Source organism: Leopardus geoffroyi, chromosome C1 (genome assembly GCF_018350155.1).
Source record: "Leopardus geoffroyi isolate Oge1 chromosome C1, O.geoffroyi_Oge1_pat1.0, whole genome shotgun sequence".
Lineage (NCBI taxonomy): Eukaryota > Metazoa > Chordata > Mammalia > Carnivora > Felidae > Leopardus > Leopardus geoffroyi.
In genome coordinates this window covers 97,281,362-97,298,235 of record NC_059328.1, presented here as the reverse complement: position 1 = coordinate 97,298,235, position 16,874 = coordinate 97,281,362, and the positions used below count along the sequence as shown (strand labels likewise).

At 40.5% G+C, this 16,874-nt stretch overlaps 1 protein-coding gene and 1 long non-coding RNA gene across 5 annotated transcripts in view; one reads left to right on the top strand and one right to left on the bottom strand.

The window, feature by feature from the left end:
• Positions 1-16,874, top strand: part of PTPN22 (protein tyrosine phosphatase non-receptor type 22) — a 60,421-nt gene that overhangs the window by 5,899 nt on the left and 37,648 nt on the right. For 2 of the 3 annotated variants that reach the window (XM_045478693.1, XM_045478691.1), the window contains exons 2-11: positions 6,996-7,104; positions 7,383-7,459; positions 7,618-7,713; positions 8,149-8,187; positions 9,990-10,061; positions 10,178-10,237; positions 11,310-11,452; positions 11,962-12,028; positions 13,072-13,149; positions 15,729-15,815. In XM_045478693.1, coding sequence (XP_045334649.1) covers positions 6,996-7,104; positions 7,383-7,459; positions 7,618-7,713; positions 8,149-8,187; positions 9,990-10,061; positions 10,178-10,237; positions 11,310-11,452; positions 11,962-12,028; positions 13,072-13,149; positions 15,729-15,815 — 828 coding nt within the window. The remainder of the gene's footprint in view (positions 1-6,995; positions 7,105-7,382; positions 7,460-7,617; positions 7,714-8,148; positions 8,188-9,989; positions 10,062-10,177; positions 10,238-11,309; positions 11,453-11,961; positions 12,029-13,071; positions 13,150-15,728; positions 15,816-16,874) is intronic. The other variant, XM_045478692.1, reaches the window with a different exon arrangement.
• On the bottom strand, positions 4,009-16,522 carry LOC123598481. Of its 2 annotated transcripts, XR_006712633.1 has the most exons (3): positions 15,904-16,522; positions 4,907-5,357; positions 4,009-4,292 (listed from the first exon to the last, which is right to left on the bottom strand). It is a non-coding gene; the product is annotated as an uncharacterized LOC123598481 (long non-coding RNA). The 2 variants fall into 2 exon arrangements; XR_006712632.1 differs by lacking the exon at positions 15,904-16,522 and having other exon boundaries at positions 4,907-5,392.

Genomic DNA, 16,874 nt, shown 5'->3' with positions numbered 1-16,874 from the left:
TATTTTTTATCCCCTTCGCCTATTTCGCCTATCCCCCTCCTCCCCTCCCCTCTGGCAACCACGAGTTTCTCTTTATATTTACGAGTCTTTTTCTCTTTTCGTTGCTGTTTGTTGTTTTGTCTTTTAAGATTCCACATCTAAGTGAAATCATATTTGCCTTTCTCTGTGGAATTATTTTCTTTGTTTTTATGAATAGCTTTAAGATATATATATATATATATATATATATATATATATATATATACTGAAAAGTAGGGATTAATTTTGCCTTTTTGGAACTCTATGTAATGAAATCATGTTATATGTATTTGGCTCTTTTAAAGGCCTTTTTTTCTTTCACTCTACATTATATTTATAAAATCCATCCATTTTGTTGGATGTAGCCAGGTCTTGATTTTTTTTTTCTAGTACTTTTTATGAATTCCATCAAGGTCGAATAAATGCAATTACCAAACTGTTGGGATCACAGAGTGCATTGAGCGAGGTCACATACTCACTTAATAACTGCCTTGGATCACCACCATCCAGTGTCTTGGCTTTAGTTTTGCAAGTCTGAAAATTCAATTTTGTTACTATGCCCAGAGTTGATCATCAGGATTAGGCATACATAAGAAATCCACCAGAAACAAGATTGCCAATGTATTAATTTTTCAAGGAGACAAATCACTGTGAGAATAGAAGTTTGCATCGACTGACAGCATATCCTATAGTTTGGAGAAAAACTTATGTGAGAAGCCAACCATAATCAGAAAGTTGCCTGCTGAGCAGAATGATTTTGGTGGCCTCAGCTGTGATGGTTCAGACAATATTTTTATAGGTAGCCACCTCCCTGTCTGAACCCTCAGGAGTGGCCACTACTCTTTCCTGGACAATTCTAGGGACAACAGTGACAGTGTTGGGCATCTTACTGGTCTTTTAGGCTTAATGAGGACCGTCCACTTCCATTAGCCCATTCTTTATCAGATAGATTACAGTTAATAGGCATTTCCTTTGGCCAGTTACTGCAACTGATTGTGGTTTTATGATATGTACACTCCAGCCATTGTATTAAATATGGGTCACGGCTTGGTTATATATATCACATGCTGGTCAATTTGCTGCATGTCTTTGTTTAAAACTCCTTTGATGTACCTTTCCTTTACTACATTGGAGGTAGTTGAAGCATCTTCATTTAGAAAGCATGTGTAAAGGGGCATCTGGGTGGCTCAGTCGGTTGATGTCTGACTCTTGATTTTGGTTCAGGTCATGATCTCACAGTTAGTGAGTTTAAGCCCCACATCGGGCTCTGTGCCGATAGCATGGAGCCTGCTTGGGATTCTGTCTCCCTCTCTGTCTCTCCTCACCCCTCTTTCTCTCTCTCAAAAATAAATAAATAAACATTAAAAAAAAATACAACCAATAACATTTAACCTATCAGATGGATCTATACTTAAAACATTATAGTCCTAATATTGGTCAGAGTTCAGAAATATGCATTGGTGTTATAACCTTTCTGGAGGCAAAATTTGTATACCATATCTCATATATATTTGATAATATGGATCAAAAGCCTTTAAAGTGGGCAAATTCTGGGTGCACCTGGGTGGCTCAGTCGGCTAAGCATCCGGCTTCAGCTCAGGTCATGATCTTGCAGTTCGTGGGTTCAAGCCCCACATCAGGCTCTGTGCTGACAGCTTGGAGCCTGGAGTCTTCTTCGGATTCTGTGTCTCCTTCTCTCTCTGCCCCCCTCCCACTCACACTCTGTCTCTCTCTCTGTCTCTCAAAAATAATTAAACATTAAAAAATTTAAGTGGGAAAATTCTTTGACCACTCCTGAGAATTCATCTGAAGGCAATAAGGAAAGATATTTTTATAGGTTTTGGCTACCTATAAAAAATATTGTTTAGGGGCGCCTGGGTGGCTCAGCCGGTTAAGAGTCCGACTTCGGCTCACGTCACGATCTCGCGGTCCGTGAGTTCGAGCCCCGCATCGGGCTCTGGGCTGATGGCTCAGAGCCTGGAGCCTGCTTCCGATTCTGTGTCTCCCTCTCTCTCTGCCCCTCCCCCGTTCATGCTCTGTCTCTCTCTGTCTCAAAAATAAATAAAACGTTAAAAAAAAAATAAAAAAAAATATTGTTTAGAACGATGGTTTAGGAAGATCGGAAGCAACTTAAAGGTGCAATAATATAAAGGAACAGGTTAAGTAATTTATATTACACTCCATAGTATGGAATACTCTGCCATCATTTATTTATTTTTTTTTTTAATTTTTTTTTCAACGTTTATTTATTTTTGGGACAGAGAGAGACAGAGCATGAATGGGGGAGGGGCAGAGAGAGAGGGAGACACAGAATCGGAAACAGGCTCCAGGCTCTGAGCCATCAGCCCAAAGCCTGACGCGGGGCTCGAACTCACGGACCGTGGGATCGTGACCTGGCTGAAGTCGGACGCTTAACCGACTGCGCCACCCAGGCGCCCCTACTCTGACATCATTTAAAACGTATAACACAAATTCATAAGTAAAAAGAGCAAGTTGAAAACCCCCATATACAGTGTGATCCCATCTTTATTACACAGGTAGATAAAACATTGGAATGTAATATAAAATCTTAAGAATGATTAAGTCTGGGTAGAGTGGGATATTAGGTGATTTTTAGAATTTTTTTTTTACTTCTCTGTATTCTAAAATTTCTTCAATGAATATGCCATTACTTTTTTATTTAAGAAATCTGTATTTAAAATTTTGCTTTAGTGTTTGATTCCATTTAAAACATAAAAAGAAAAAAAAGGGGGGGGCTGAATTTTATGTCTCTTAGGGATAAGGTATATTTGCAGAAAAGATAAATACTATATTCATCAAATACAAAGACATATTTATTAAATATGAAGGATTCAATGAGTCCTAACAGAAAGAACATACCCAGTTCTAAAGGCCACGGCAATGTTGGTTTGGAATACACTAGAAGTCAGACTGATATAGTAGCAACTTCTGGAGACTGATCATAGACCAGAGAAGGCATGGATACATTAGAACTGAATATATCCTACTTCTATATTTACTTGTATATAAATAAATACACTCATGAACATAGTTCTTCCTGTAGGAGCCGGTGCACAAACATGTGTTGAATTGAAATTGATGAGGTTTTGGGGTGATGGGGGGTTCTTGGGGTCTGGAGCCGAAGTCAAGAAAGAATTCTTGAGATGTCTTTGGGGCAAAAAGGTGATTTTATTAAAGCATGAGGACAGGATCTGTGGGCAGAAAGAGCTGTGCTGGGGCTGTGAAGAATGACTGGTTTTACACTATGGAGCTGGGGGAGGTGAAGTCACAAGGGAAGCCTCCAGAAGGACTTTCATAAGCTAAAGAAGGACTTTCCTAAGATACCTGAGGCCTTGCTCTTGTCAAGCTAAGGTTGTTTTCCCTCCACTAAGGCATTAACATTAGGACGGTAGGGGGTTCCTGCAGAAAAGTTCTGCTCTGTATTTGCCTCAAGTATTTGCCAATGGGCTGCAGGTTATAAGGACACTGAATTTTACCTGCCGTTTCCTTCTTGCCTTCGTTCCCCACATCACTATGGAGGGAAGGGTGAAGTTGGGGCTCCGGGAAACAGTCTACAGTCTTCTGGAGATTAAGCTATTGACAAGATTGCTTTTTTCTTGTAATTTACTAAGATATTTGTAAACTGGTGGAGACCCATGTCCTGTATGACTGGGACCTCTATCAGTTGGCCATTTGTCTTTCCTTTCCTTTGTCCTTGGGCAGCCAGGAGTGCCTGAGGAATATCACACACGTTCTACCTGGGGGGGGGGGCGTGCACTAGCTTGCACTTTGTCCTCAACCCGCCCCCTGCTCCCTCATCAAAAAGATTCATTTTGTGAAACGGCCTATCCCTTGAACACACTTATCAGCATTTTTTCACTTTTGTGCACATTAAGTTGAATTTTTTTTTTTTTTTGCTACTACTGATGTGGTTTTGGAGTGGTGGTAGGGGTCCAGAGCCGATGACCAAGAAAGAATTCTTGAGATGTCTTTGGTGCAAAAAAGTGATTTTATTAAAGCATGGGGACAGGGCCCGTGGACAGAAAGAGCTACCCTGGGATTGTGAGGAGTGACTGATTATATACTTGGGAGTTGGGGGAGGTAAAGGCAAGGGGAAGTTTCCAAAGGTATTTTCATCTGCTAGGATCCCGGAGGCCTTGCTATTGTCAGGTTAAGATTGTTTCTCCCTCTAGCAAAGCATGCACATTAAGACAGTAGGAGGCTTCTAGAGAAATGTTCCACTGTGCCCGCCTCAAGTATTTGTCCATGGGCTGCTGGTAATAAGGAAATTTAATTTTATTCACCATTTCCTTCTGTCTTTGTTTCCCACATCACTACCACCAGAATAAATATATCGCATCACTTCTAATTTCTCTCAACTCTATACCCAGCCTCTCACTCCACATTTTCAGTTATTCCCAGGATTTTTTTTTAAATCACACTTTTTGTCATAGCCTCACATTTTAAATATCTAAAGTTGATCTCCTTGGTTTACTCACCCCACTTTGGCTATTGCTTATCTATCTGCTCACTTACTTGACTATTGGACAGCAGCCAAATCCCCACATGTTTGGCTGGCGAACTGGGGCGGATTGGAGGCTTGGAATAGATCATACTGACTTGTAGTTGTAGGCATTGGGGAACTACCTTGAGAGACAGCCCAACCTGATTCCCCCTCTCTCATCTAGCACAGCGGGGGGTGGGGGGGCAGATTTGATTTATCAGGCTCTGAAATGTAACTTATGCTATGTCTTCTATACCATGAGGAAGTCCTCCAAGGCAAAGATATTCTGGTCTTGTGCTTTCTTTTTCTTTTTCTTTCTGTTCTCTTTTGGGAGTGACCCTAATCCATTTATTAGTAATTAACTTACTAGTCAATGAGAAGTACCTGAAAATGGCTCTGTCCTGATTTCTACTTTTATGGCCAGGACCTCAGTTTTCCTGTCTTGAAAGGAAAAGGATAGTATAGACCATCAACCAAATGCACTTACTATAAGCTTATCAAGCTTACACAGAATCTGGTTGGTCGTGTGTTTCAACCAATCAGGGCCCAGGAGGGATGCTGGCCCCGTTTCTTGTTCTCTCAGCAACTTTCCCCCGATTTCTCTTGTTGGTACTGTGAATGCATATTCCAGCGTTGCGGTTGGCAGAGAAATGCCTTCTGCCTTTGACCAACCCTTTCTCCCTCAACTCCAACCCACCCCCATGGCCATACTTTCTCTTTTATACCCTTTTGCTGTCTACTCTCAAGGCTCCTCCTTTTCTGGTGAGGTGGATCAGTTCTTCCATCCTACTTCCGCTCTGTTTTGTTCTCTGTTGGGGGTTTCGAGCCCCTGGGTCTGGTAGGGAGAGTAGGGGAATTAAAAAAGGCCTTCACAGGGGCGCCTGGGTGGCGCAGTCGGTTAAGCGTCCGACTTCAGCCAGGTCACGATCTCGCGGTCCGTGAGTTCGAGCCCCGCGTCAGGCTCTGGGCTGATGGCTCAGAGCCTGGAGCCTGTTTCCGATTCTGTGTCTCCCTCTCTCTCTGCCCCTACCCCGTTCATGCTCTGTCTCTCTCTGTCCCAAAAATAAATAAACGTTGAAAAAAAAAATTAAAAAAAAAAAAGGCCTTCACAGTGATCTGAGCTCAAGGTAAGATATCTAAAAACAAAACAAAACAAAAAACAAAAAAACAACAATGACAAAACCCAACTTTCACACTTACCAAATTAGCCATTCCATAGGCATTTCCTATGTGATGTTTTGCTAAAAGAGCATGGTCTCCTTAAGTCATCCAGGAGGATGACTGCTGGAGGAGGAATGAGTGGGAAGAAAAAGTCATCCTGTTCCATTGTCGAAGGCGGCAATCGAAGGAGCGAAACTAGCACAGGCTGATGAACGCATGTGCACATGTGTGCACGCAAATACACAATGTCTCACACACACAATCTTTATCTGTGACATTTCACCAAATTAAAAGAGGCGCATCTTACCAAGAAAAGGGCTTTTTGCTTATAGCATTCTCCCTAGAAAACATTCCACAAGCAGGCAAAACAAAACAAGTAGAAAGAGTGTAACAGGCACTGTTATACACAAGCTCTGTTCTGGAGATTTCGAAAAGGAGCAGTTCTGGGACTTGACATCTTTTCAGCAGCTCTGGAATCAGTGGCAGCCTGAAAGTGAGCATTCTTTAGTGGATAAGAGCAGAGACAGCTGAAAAAGTTGGTGTAACTTGAGTGGAAATTAAAAAAAAAAATTTTTTTTTTTTTTTTTGAGAGCTTGCACGTGTGGGGTGGAGGGGCAGAAGGAGAGGGAGAGAATCTTAAGCAGGCTCCCCGCTGGGTGTGGAGGGCTCTGCAGGGCTTGATCTCATGACTGTGAATTTAACTAAGGACATGCCACAGGCACATGGGAGACTATAAAAGATTTCCACTCAGGGCGCCTGGGTGGCTCAGTCAGTTAAGTGTCCGACTCTTGATTTCAGCTCAGCTCATGATCTCACAGTCGTCGTAAGATTGTTGTTTGTTTGAGGGGTCAGCTTGCAGTTTGGGTCATATATAAAAAAAAAAAAAGACTGCTTCTGGGACTGAAACTTTTGAAATTTTGCTATATAGAGAGAGATTTTATTTGGCTTAGGCTCCATTTCTACTTAAAATAGCCCTGTAGTAGCCGTAGAGAAGGTAAACTTTTAATGTTTGACGTTTGTGTGGAGCATATAGTTTTCAAAAAGACATTGGCTTTTAAAATATTCACTAGTTTCACCTCTAGGTTTTAGCTATTTGTGGCTCAGCTGCAGTTAAGTGTGATCTTTTCACTTCTCCAAACTGAAGTCTGCTGACCTTATGCTCAGGGGCTCTGTCCTGAATTGGGGGTAGTTCTAGAAGATGCTACAAGGGCAAAAGCGGACTGTTTGGGCAAAAGAGAAGGAAAGGTCTCTACAGAGATAGCTTCTTACCTCTTTTCTCTAGGAAGATTTAATTTTTGGAATTTTATTACAGTGGCTGAAAAGACAATCCACTAAGTACAAGGCAGACAAAACCTATCCTACAACTGTGGCTGAGAGACCCAAGAATATCAAGAAAAACAGATACAAGGATATCTTGCCCTGTAAGTTTTTGTTTCTCCCTATAAATTTGTACCTTCTCCCAAATTCAGTCATTCCTATTTTTACCCATTTCCTGCCGTTCCCAATCCTGGTACAATGTTTTGACAAATGAGTTTGTACTATATACAACCACAAAAGAACATTCACTCACTCACTCACTCACTCACTCACTCATCAAACACTTTTGCACAGCCACTATTCACAGTGCTAGTTTCTGACTTATGGTAAGTCCTCTGACTAAGTCCTTTTAGTTCTAATATGTCCATCTTTTGTATTATAGATGATCATAGCTTAGTAGAGCTGTCTCTGATAACCTCAGATGAAGATTCCAACTACATCAATGCCAACTTCATTAAGGTACACCCCATATTCTATAGTTTTCTAGGTACCTTAAAAGGGGTCGGGATACTAGACCATATTTCTTTAGGTACCTAAGAAAGAGGTGGAGGGGATTCTAAACAAGAAGAAAAGGATATTATCTGTAGTCATCCTATATAATTTCTGTTCCCCTTTAGGGAGTTTATGGACCCAAAGCTTATATAGCCACCCAGGGACCTTTGTCTACAACTCTCCTGGACTTCTGGAGGATGATTTGGGAATACAGTGTCCTGGTAAGGGCAGAAATGCTTTTGTTACTATATTCTCTAGTTTTTAGAGATGGAGGGAGGAGGGTATCAGGGTATGTGACTGAGGTTTCCTTTGTATTAAAATCAGTGCCTTTTTGGGTCAGTCGCTAGAATTTCAGTGTTCAGGCACATTTTTGTCAAAATCACAAAGTCACCTTTACTCAAGGAAATGAAAGTTCTTATCTTGACAGGCTCATTTGTTAACAAGAATTTACCGATTTGAATAGAGAAAAGGGAAGTAAGGACAGAAAGAAGGGTAGGAGGAATATTTTAAAATTTATCAAGATTTCTGTTTTCTTTTTTGTTCAATAACAAGAAAAAAAAAAAAAAACAGAAAAAACAATGACTCTGGGACCCGTGTGTTAACTGCTTTTTCTAACTGTATCAACGCTCAGGTTTCTATTTATTTCATCCCCTCAGATCATTGTTATGGCGTGCATGGAGTTTGAGATGGGGAAGGTGAGTTAAAGGAAAGAGAAGGGGGAAACTTGGTTGCAGAACTTGCCTTAAGTGTGCCTACGTAAAAATTATTCTGGGATACCTCCGTGACTCAGTCAGTTAAGTGTCCGACTTCGGCTCAGGTCATGATCTCACGGTCCGTGAGTTTGAGCCCTGAGTCAGGCTCTGTGCTGACAGCTCAGAGCCTGGCACCTGCTTCAGATTCTGTGTCTCCCTCTCTCTCCGCCCCTCCCCCGCTTGCACTCTGTCTCTCTCTCTCTCTCAAAAATAAATAAACATTAAAAAAAAAATTATTCTCATCTTGCTAGCTTTCAGTTTGGGAATGCCAAATGACTCTCAAGTATTTTTCATTTACCTCTAAGAACTCCTTTTGTCCATTTGCCCAGGCTCTATATTTTTTAAGTAAAAAGAAGGTATGCTTTTAAAGTAACAATTCATTTTCCCATTTTTATTAACCAAGCATCTTAAATGGCAGTCAGCACTTCTAACCCTGTGCTGTCCAACAACATGACATCCACTAGCTGCATGTGGCTATCAAGCAGTTGAAACATAGCTAACGTACCCAAGGAACTATTTAATTTAATTTAACTTTATTTTATTATTATAATGAGTTTAAATTTAAAAACTCAGTTTTCCAATTCAGTGATTGGAGAACTTTAAGCATGATTTGAACAACTTAGGTACGTGAATCTTTTTCACCTATAAATTTTATGAACTCTAAATGGAAATTAAATGTTCCGATGAAAATTTAGTGGATTAATTGAGATGTACTGTAAATATAAAATGCGCACCGGGGTCTGAAGACTGAGATAAGAAATGTCAAATATCTAATATCTGTTTTATCCGGATTACATGTGTTTTGATCGGGCTAAGATATATTATTAAAATCAATTTCATTTTTGACTTTTGAACGTGGCTATTAGAAAACTTAAAATTGAGTGTGTAGCTTACATCTTGTTTCCATTGGAGAGCACCTATCTTACCTACTGTTGACATTCACAGTTCAGTTAAAACCAAGGAATTTGGGGTTTCACTTCGCTCGTGCCGCTTTGTTTTAGTAGAGGTGATTTCTGTTAATCCTTTCGAAATAGAGCAGTCCCCTCCTTACTCGCGTGGGATGTGCTCCAAGACCCCCAGTGAATGCCTGACACCAACAACAGTAACGAACTGTACACGCACCATATTTTTGCCTATACGTACATACCTATGGTGAAGTTTAACTTGTAAACTAGGCATGTTAGGAGATTAACAACAACAATAATAAAATAGGACAATTGAAGCAATATACTATAAGTTGTGTGAATGTGGTCTCTTTCTTTCTCAAAATATCTTATTGTACTGTACTCACCCTTCTTCTGATGATGATGTGAGACGATCAGATGCTGACACAAAGGAAATGACGTAGGTGTTTGTGATGTAGGGTTAGGCTACTACAATACTTAGTATTGCCAACAATATGTCCCAGACGGTAGGTACCCGAAAGGCTGAAACTGGTAACTGTAACCATGGAAAGCAAAGCTGTGAACGAGGGGGGGGACTACTGTGCTGAAAATGCCAGATCCCTATTTCTACTTTTTCAGACTTCTAGGAAGTCTGTAATTTATATATCCTTTAGTGTTTTCCCCGTCCTTGGAGATTCCAGACCACCATGATGTTGGGGGCGAAGCCCAAGGGAGTAGGACATTGCTAACGTAAGGTGAAGGACACAGAACCTGTGTCTCTCTCATTGAGAGTGGGTTTTGTTACCTAGGAGAGACTAGAATATATGGAGGGAAATCATTACATTCTGTTTTGTGTAACAGAAAAAGTGTGAGCGCTACTGGACTGAGCCAGGAGAGCTACAACTGCAAGTTGGTCCTTTCTCCATATCCTGTGTAAGTATGATGGCTGCTTCCATTGTGGCTGAGCAAATGCTCCAGGATCTACTTTATAGAGACTAGTTTTTGAATATTAGTCTTTGAAGTAACTACTATTTTAATTTACTTCTTAGGAAGCTGAAAATAGAAAATCTGATTACATAATCAGGACTCTAAAAGCCAAGTTCAATAGTGTAAGTATAGAACAGGAGTGGTAAACTCAAGAGCCTACAGAGACAGAGGTAAAAACATGTATGTGGGGCGCTTGGGTGGCTCAGTGGGTTAAGCATCTGACTTTGCCTCAGGTCATGATCTCACAGCTGGTGTATTCAAGCCCCAAAGGGGTCTCTGTGCTGACAGCTCAGAGCCTGGAGCCTGCTTTGGATTCTGTGTCTCCCTCTCTCTCTGCCCTTCCCCTGCTCATGCTCTATCTCTCTCTATCTCTCAAAAATAAATAATCACTAAAAAAAATAATAAATAAATTAAAAAAAAACATACGAGGGGTGCCTGGGTGGCTTAGTCGGTTGAGCATCCGACTTCGGCCAGGGTCATGATCTCATGGTTCATGGGTTCAAGCCCCACATCGGGCTCTGTGCTGACAGCTCGGAGCCTGGAGCCTGCTTTGGATTCTGTGTCTCCCTCTGTTTCTGCCCCTCTCCTGCTCATGTTCTGTCTGTCTCTCTCAAAAATAAAATAAACATTTAAATAAATAAATAAATAAATAAATAAATAAATAAATAAAAACATACGTATGTGTCTCAGACTGGGCATAAGACAATGGGAAGTAGTTGGGCCTTTGATGTATATGCAAAAGAGACCTTTGGTGTAATCTCTGCTCCCCAATCTATTACACAAGATGGCACACATATAAAATGATAATATCTGTAGGATGAATAGAGGCTGTGCAGTGAGTAGAGACTGGGAATTGAGAGCTCACGCTGCCCAGTCTCTCTAAGGCAAAGGGGTTTAATATATCAGCATGCCTGTGACCCACCTGAAGTACACCAGTCGTAATATCTATCTCCTCTTGTGTGTGAGTGGGGCACATAGGGACAGACCAATAGTCAGTGACCTGAAATCACTTTTAATTGTTCTCAGAAGGCATGTGGGCACCAGAGGCCTATAGGGAAGGAAGCAGCATAAATTGCCAACAGGACAGAGATGCTACTTAGGAGGTCAGAGTAATCTTGTGCTAGAATGAGGTGGGGTCCTAACGCTGAACCCTCCTTTTATTCTGGCTTTTTTTTTTTTTTTTTTTTTTTATAGGAAACTCGAACTCTCTACCAGTTTCATTACAGGAATTGGCCAGACCATGATGTGCCTTCATCCATAGACCCTATTCTTGAGCTCATCTGGGATATGCGTTCTTACCAAGAGGATGACCATGTTCCCGTGTGCATTCATTGCAGGTATGATGCTGTTCTTTGAACTTTCTACCCAAAACCAACCAAATGTCATAGCCTGGCCAGGACTCCTGCTGAAACTGAAGGAAGACTGACTTTGTTGGAACATAAGCTGGTACAGGCATGTAGGATATAGGCTCTTGATACTAGTCTCACTTTCTCCAGTTGATTAGAAGGGAATGAAGCTGAGACATGAAAGTGATAGGAAGAGAAAGGTCGGTAGCAGAAACAGACCATAATACAGTCAACCTGAGCATTAAAGTAGTATTTTCTGACAAGTTACTCGAGAACAGTGCCGCTCCAGACACCCTTGCGGGTGAGAAGTGGCCGAGGATCTGTCCCGAGGCTCAGTGTGTGCATGTGGCAACCAAGAGACGTGCTCTGGGAAATGGGGGGTTTAGAACGTTTTGTTGCCTCTCGGTTACTTCTTCCTCAATCTGCTGGTGAAATTTCCCAGCTACTGTCAACAATCCAGTCTCTGCAACTGTATGTGCCACTGTGATCTTTCCTTTCAGTGCCGGTTGTGGAAGGACTGGTGTTATCTGCGCTATCGATTATACCTGGATGTTGCTAAAAGACGGGGTGAGTTTCTCTCCGCAGGCGCTTCCCGTTTGCCTACCCTGTTACATGCAGACTTAGGAATTGTTTGGTTCTTCCAAACACCTATTTCCATGACTCCTGTTTTCTAGTATATTCACTTGTAGACGCACTTTGTCAGATGATTAAATCAGTCCCTAAGTTGGTGGTCCTCGAAGTGTGGTTCCCAGAGAAGCAGCATCAGCATCACCTGAGAACTTGTTAGAAATGCAAAATCTTGGGCCCTACCTTGGGTGAACGGAAGCAGAAACTGGAGGTGGGGGCCCAGCAAGCTCTCCAGGTGCTTCTGATGCTTCTGAAGCGTTTGAGAATCACAGCCCCAAATTACACAGGTACCCTTCCTTTATCCAAATGGCTGTAATGGATGGACTCAATCTACCCCAATCAAGCCTTGTGTTCCAATCTATAAATCATTAAAAAAATTTTGTTTAATGTTTTGTTTATTTTTGAGAGAGAGAGAGAGAGAAAGAGAGAGAGAACACGTGGAGGAGGGGCAGAGAGAGGGAGACACAGAATCCTAAGCAGGCTCCAGGCCCTGTCAGCACAGAGCCTGACGCGGGGCTCGAACTCACAGACTGTGAGATCATGACCTGAGCTGAAGTCAGTGCCTAATGGACTGAGCCACCTAGGTGCCCCTAGAAATCATTTTCTTAAAGTCTAATAATAGGAAGTGAGAAGTGTGAAATATGGGCTTTAAACCTATCTGCCAACTTCTTTTATTTCATAAAATTCTCATATTTGCTCACCTACCCAGGCTCCACCTTCATTATATGTTTAACTTCAGACATCTGGTCACCCCATGTGAAATCATTCTCAAGAGTTTCTTCAGTCTTTTCTGGGAAAAACACCAGGCTCTAAATCATGACATAAGTGAAGAGAAATCTCATTCATTTTAAAGACGCATTCTTTTTCTGATATGATCTTATGTTAGGACAACGGATGCCATGGGGGTAACAAGACCGTGAGAAATAATTTATTAGCAAAGCTAGGAACAAAGGAATAAGATATTGTTTCTCTTTATTTGACAGATCATTCCTGAGAACTTCAGTGTTTTTAGTTTGATCCAGGAAATGCGAACACAAAGGCCTTCATTTGTTCAAACTCAGGTATGCAACTATTGTGAATGGATGGTAACATGTGTCTGGGTCTTGCTACCTCTCTCGGTTTCATAGTAAGGCATCCCCAAATAGCTGATTTTTAGCTATAACACCAATTTACTACTAAGTGCATGAGTCCATTTGCATTTCCTCAAACTCTGAATATATCAATATTTTTCCTACATCCCTGGCTTGGGTCAAATTCCTCTCATTCCTTGTATTCTGCTGTCTGTGCAAAAAATATGAAGAAACTCAGTAACTTTATGTTTCTTACAAGGGATGTTGAAAAAATTCAACAAGCTCTTTGACGTACTCAAGATATAATACCTGGGTCAGGTTAACTTGCTGGTTTGTAGTAGTGATTCATTTCTGAAACCAGAGAAAATCAGAGACTTGTAATTTCTACTTCAGGAAGTGGTAACAGAATCTGGGGAATGCATTTTATATACTCATTTTTTGATTTAATTAAAAATAAAAATAAAATCAACCATAATCCTATCACCTAGAGGTAGCCACGATTATCATTGTTCTATAGTCTCTCCTGATCCTTATTGTGTGCAAACTTAAAAAACATAATTACAATCATACTATACATATGATTATATATATGTATCACAAGATACATGTATTATATATACGGATCACATATATACGGATCACATATATATGATCACAATATTATATGCATCACAATACATTATATGTATATATATGTATGTATGTACATATGTATATATGTATCATGATATTTTAATCCACCCCAAATTACTCATGCCCCTTCATTCCATTCAGATGCTCTTCCTCGGTTTTGTCCTCTCCTCTCCCACTCAAGCTCCGCCTCCTCGATGAAACATTCCCAGCACAGATCTCTCACTCTCTATGTTAATTTCACCCAGATTTCCACGCCAATCGTTTTACCCACATTTCTAAATAAATGGTCTCCATCTTTAAGATGGAGTTTGGCATTCCTCATTCCTTATTCACCAAGTGTTTACTGATATTTATTAAGCAACAGACACTTTCACACAATTTGTTACAACTAATTTTTGCTGCTTAAATAGCAAGACCTTCAAGTGTTTAAAGCACTTACAAAGTGAACTTGCACGTAGATTTGGAGGTAAAATAATTGACAGCGACAGTTTAGATATTTTCATCTAGCATTTGTGAATGGGAGGGAAAAAATGAAGAGCTATTATAATATAAGCCTTCTGTTTGGCCCACACAGGTTTTCCACTAATAGCTAGTGGAAAAAAACTTTTTTTTTTCATGTGTTGACTGTAGGTGTTTCTATATTCAGCTTGTAAGGGAAAAAGTTTCTGTGAAATGTAAGCATTGGCTGGTTTAGTGCTACCAGACTTCAAAGAAGGCTGATCCCTGTAAATGTATAAAGATTCCAGGAGGTTGCATCCTAGTTGTCTAATATCACACTGTGAAACTGCATCAAGAAATACAACCATACCCCATTTCAGAGAAAGTTCATTTCAGGCCTACTTGTAAGAGTCGGAAGACAGCCGAAACGATTTTAAGTTAGCCTTCCCATGCTGGCACTATCAGCAACTAGCTGAACAAATACCTTACCAGTTGTAGCTGCTTTTTCTGACACCACGCTAACCAGGAAATAACCACTGTAACCAGCTGGGTGCTTCCTGTCTGATTTTTCTTTCTTCTTAAAAAAAATAGAAGAGTGTACCAATGGATGTGTTGGGTGATAGACTCTATTGTTCTCCTGCTAAAATTGTAATTGGCAAAGGTTGTGCTTTATTTGTATAGAGTTGTGTAAAGTGTCAGGGGAAACCCTGTTTAGGCTCTTTCAGATGAAAAGTAGATACAAAATCAAGTGCTTGATCAAGTATGGCGGCAGAAAACTCCCCACAAACCTTGTAATTGTGGTGGTCTCATTTTCTATGGTGAAATCCTTTCACAAGCACAAATTTCCAAACCCTTCAGTGCTCTACGTCGCTTCAGTATCTCTGCTAGGAGACTGTTTCAGCAGCTTGATCCAAGTGCACTAAACTAAGAGTCAGAAGATTCAAGTTCTAATTCAAGTCTGGACCTTACTTCTGAATGACCTTGCACAGTGTGAACAGGAATAACAGGCTACCTACTTTACAGATCAATTGTGAGGGTCAAGTTTGAGAATACATATTGAAGCCATCTATCTACCCATCAACCACAATTCTATCTAACTTTTTCTGGAAAAGATGAAGGTAACTGACAACAACAAAAAAATGCATCCAGGATCCAATACAACTTTTAAAATGTAAGCAAGGAAAATAGAACTGGAGGGATGATGGTGGAGAGAAAGATAAGTGAGAAGGTGGAGTAGAACATAAAACGTGCTGGAAGGCCCTTCCTTGTATATTTACAGGTAGACGATCAAATATTTAGCTGCGTTTAGCAGCCTAAAAGCACTTTGCAATCTGAAATGGGCCACACAAACATAAGGGCACTACAATTAAACTACTGTTGATGATCTTCAGATCTGCTACACTAAGATTTGACTGATGTGCATACTCCCAAACTCTGGTGCTGTATTTCATCAAGTTTTTTGTTTGTTTTCCCTTGTTCCGGTTTGTGATGCTCTGCAGGAACAGTATGAACTGGTCTACAAGGCTGTATTAGAACTATTTAAGAGACAGATGGATGTCATCAGGGGTAAAAAGTCAGGAACAGAGGTAAACATTAAACTTGATATTTTGTCTCTCTCTTTTTTTTTCATATTTGATTTTGGTCAAGGGATCTCAGATCAGTTGTCGAACTTACCTAATGATCCATTGTCACAAGTAAATGGGGCTACGCTGCCAATCTCCTGTGGAGAAGGACAAATTAATTGAAGTACTCCAATGTAGAAAATGAATCTCTTGGTTCACCTATGGTATACGATTTTCAGCGAAATTTAGAAACCATAGGAGTGAGTGACAGGGCAAGTGTATATTCTCTTTCCACGTAAATAGCTGTGTGGCCAGTTAAAAGTGAGAGTGACAACCCTAAAGTGAATTCAGAGTTGAGTACTGATGTGAATTTTCAGGTTCTTCTAGCTGCGTTTTGATTGCGTATGCCTCATCAAATTTTGTGAATATTTTAGAGCGTGTAGAGGATTTTCAACTGAAGGTCTTAGGTATAAAAACAATTGTGATTTAACCAAATTCCAGTTAAGAAATATTGAGCATTCTAGGATATGCTATTTTGATCTCATCATGAAAACTGAGAAGTCAAGTACTTGTTCTATATAGTCACAAAGTATTAGGTTCTGAACAAACTTTAGGAAGACAAAATTACTGTTTTACCTTGCAAGGGTATATTTAGTTACATATACATATTAACTTAATTTTTAATATTAAAAATTTTTTTCAACATTTATTTATTTTTGAGAGAGAGAGAGAGAGAGAGCACGTGTACACACAAGTGGGGGAGGGGCACAGAGAGAAGGAGACACAGAATCTGAAGCCAGCTCCAGGCTCTGAGCTGTTTGCATACAGCCTGATGTGGGGCTCAAACCCACGAACCGTGAGATCATGACTTGAGCCAAAGTTGGAAGCTTAACCAATTGAACCACCCAGACACCCCTGGATTCTTAATCTGAAAATATTCACTGAGGACCTACTGTTATCACAGTATTAAGAATATAAAGTATGTAAGACATGATTCTGATGGTAACTCCTGTCAGTTGAACGCTGAATCATGATGGGGAAAGGAAAGAAAGCCAGAAAAACTGTTGAGGCTTGAAATGGACT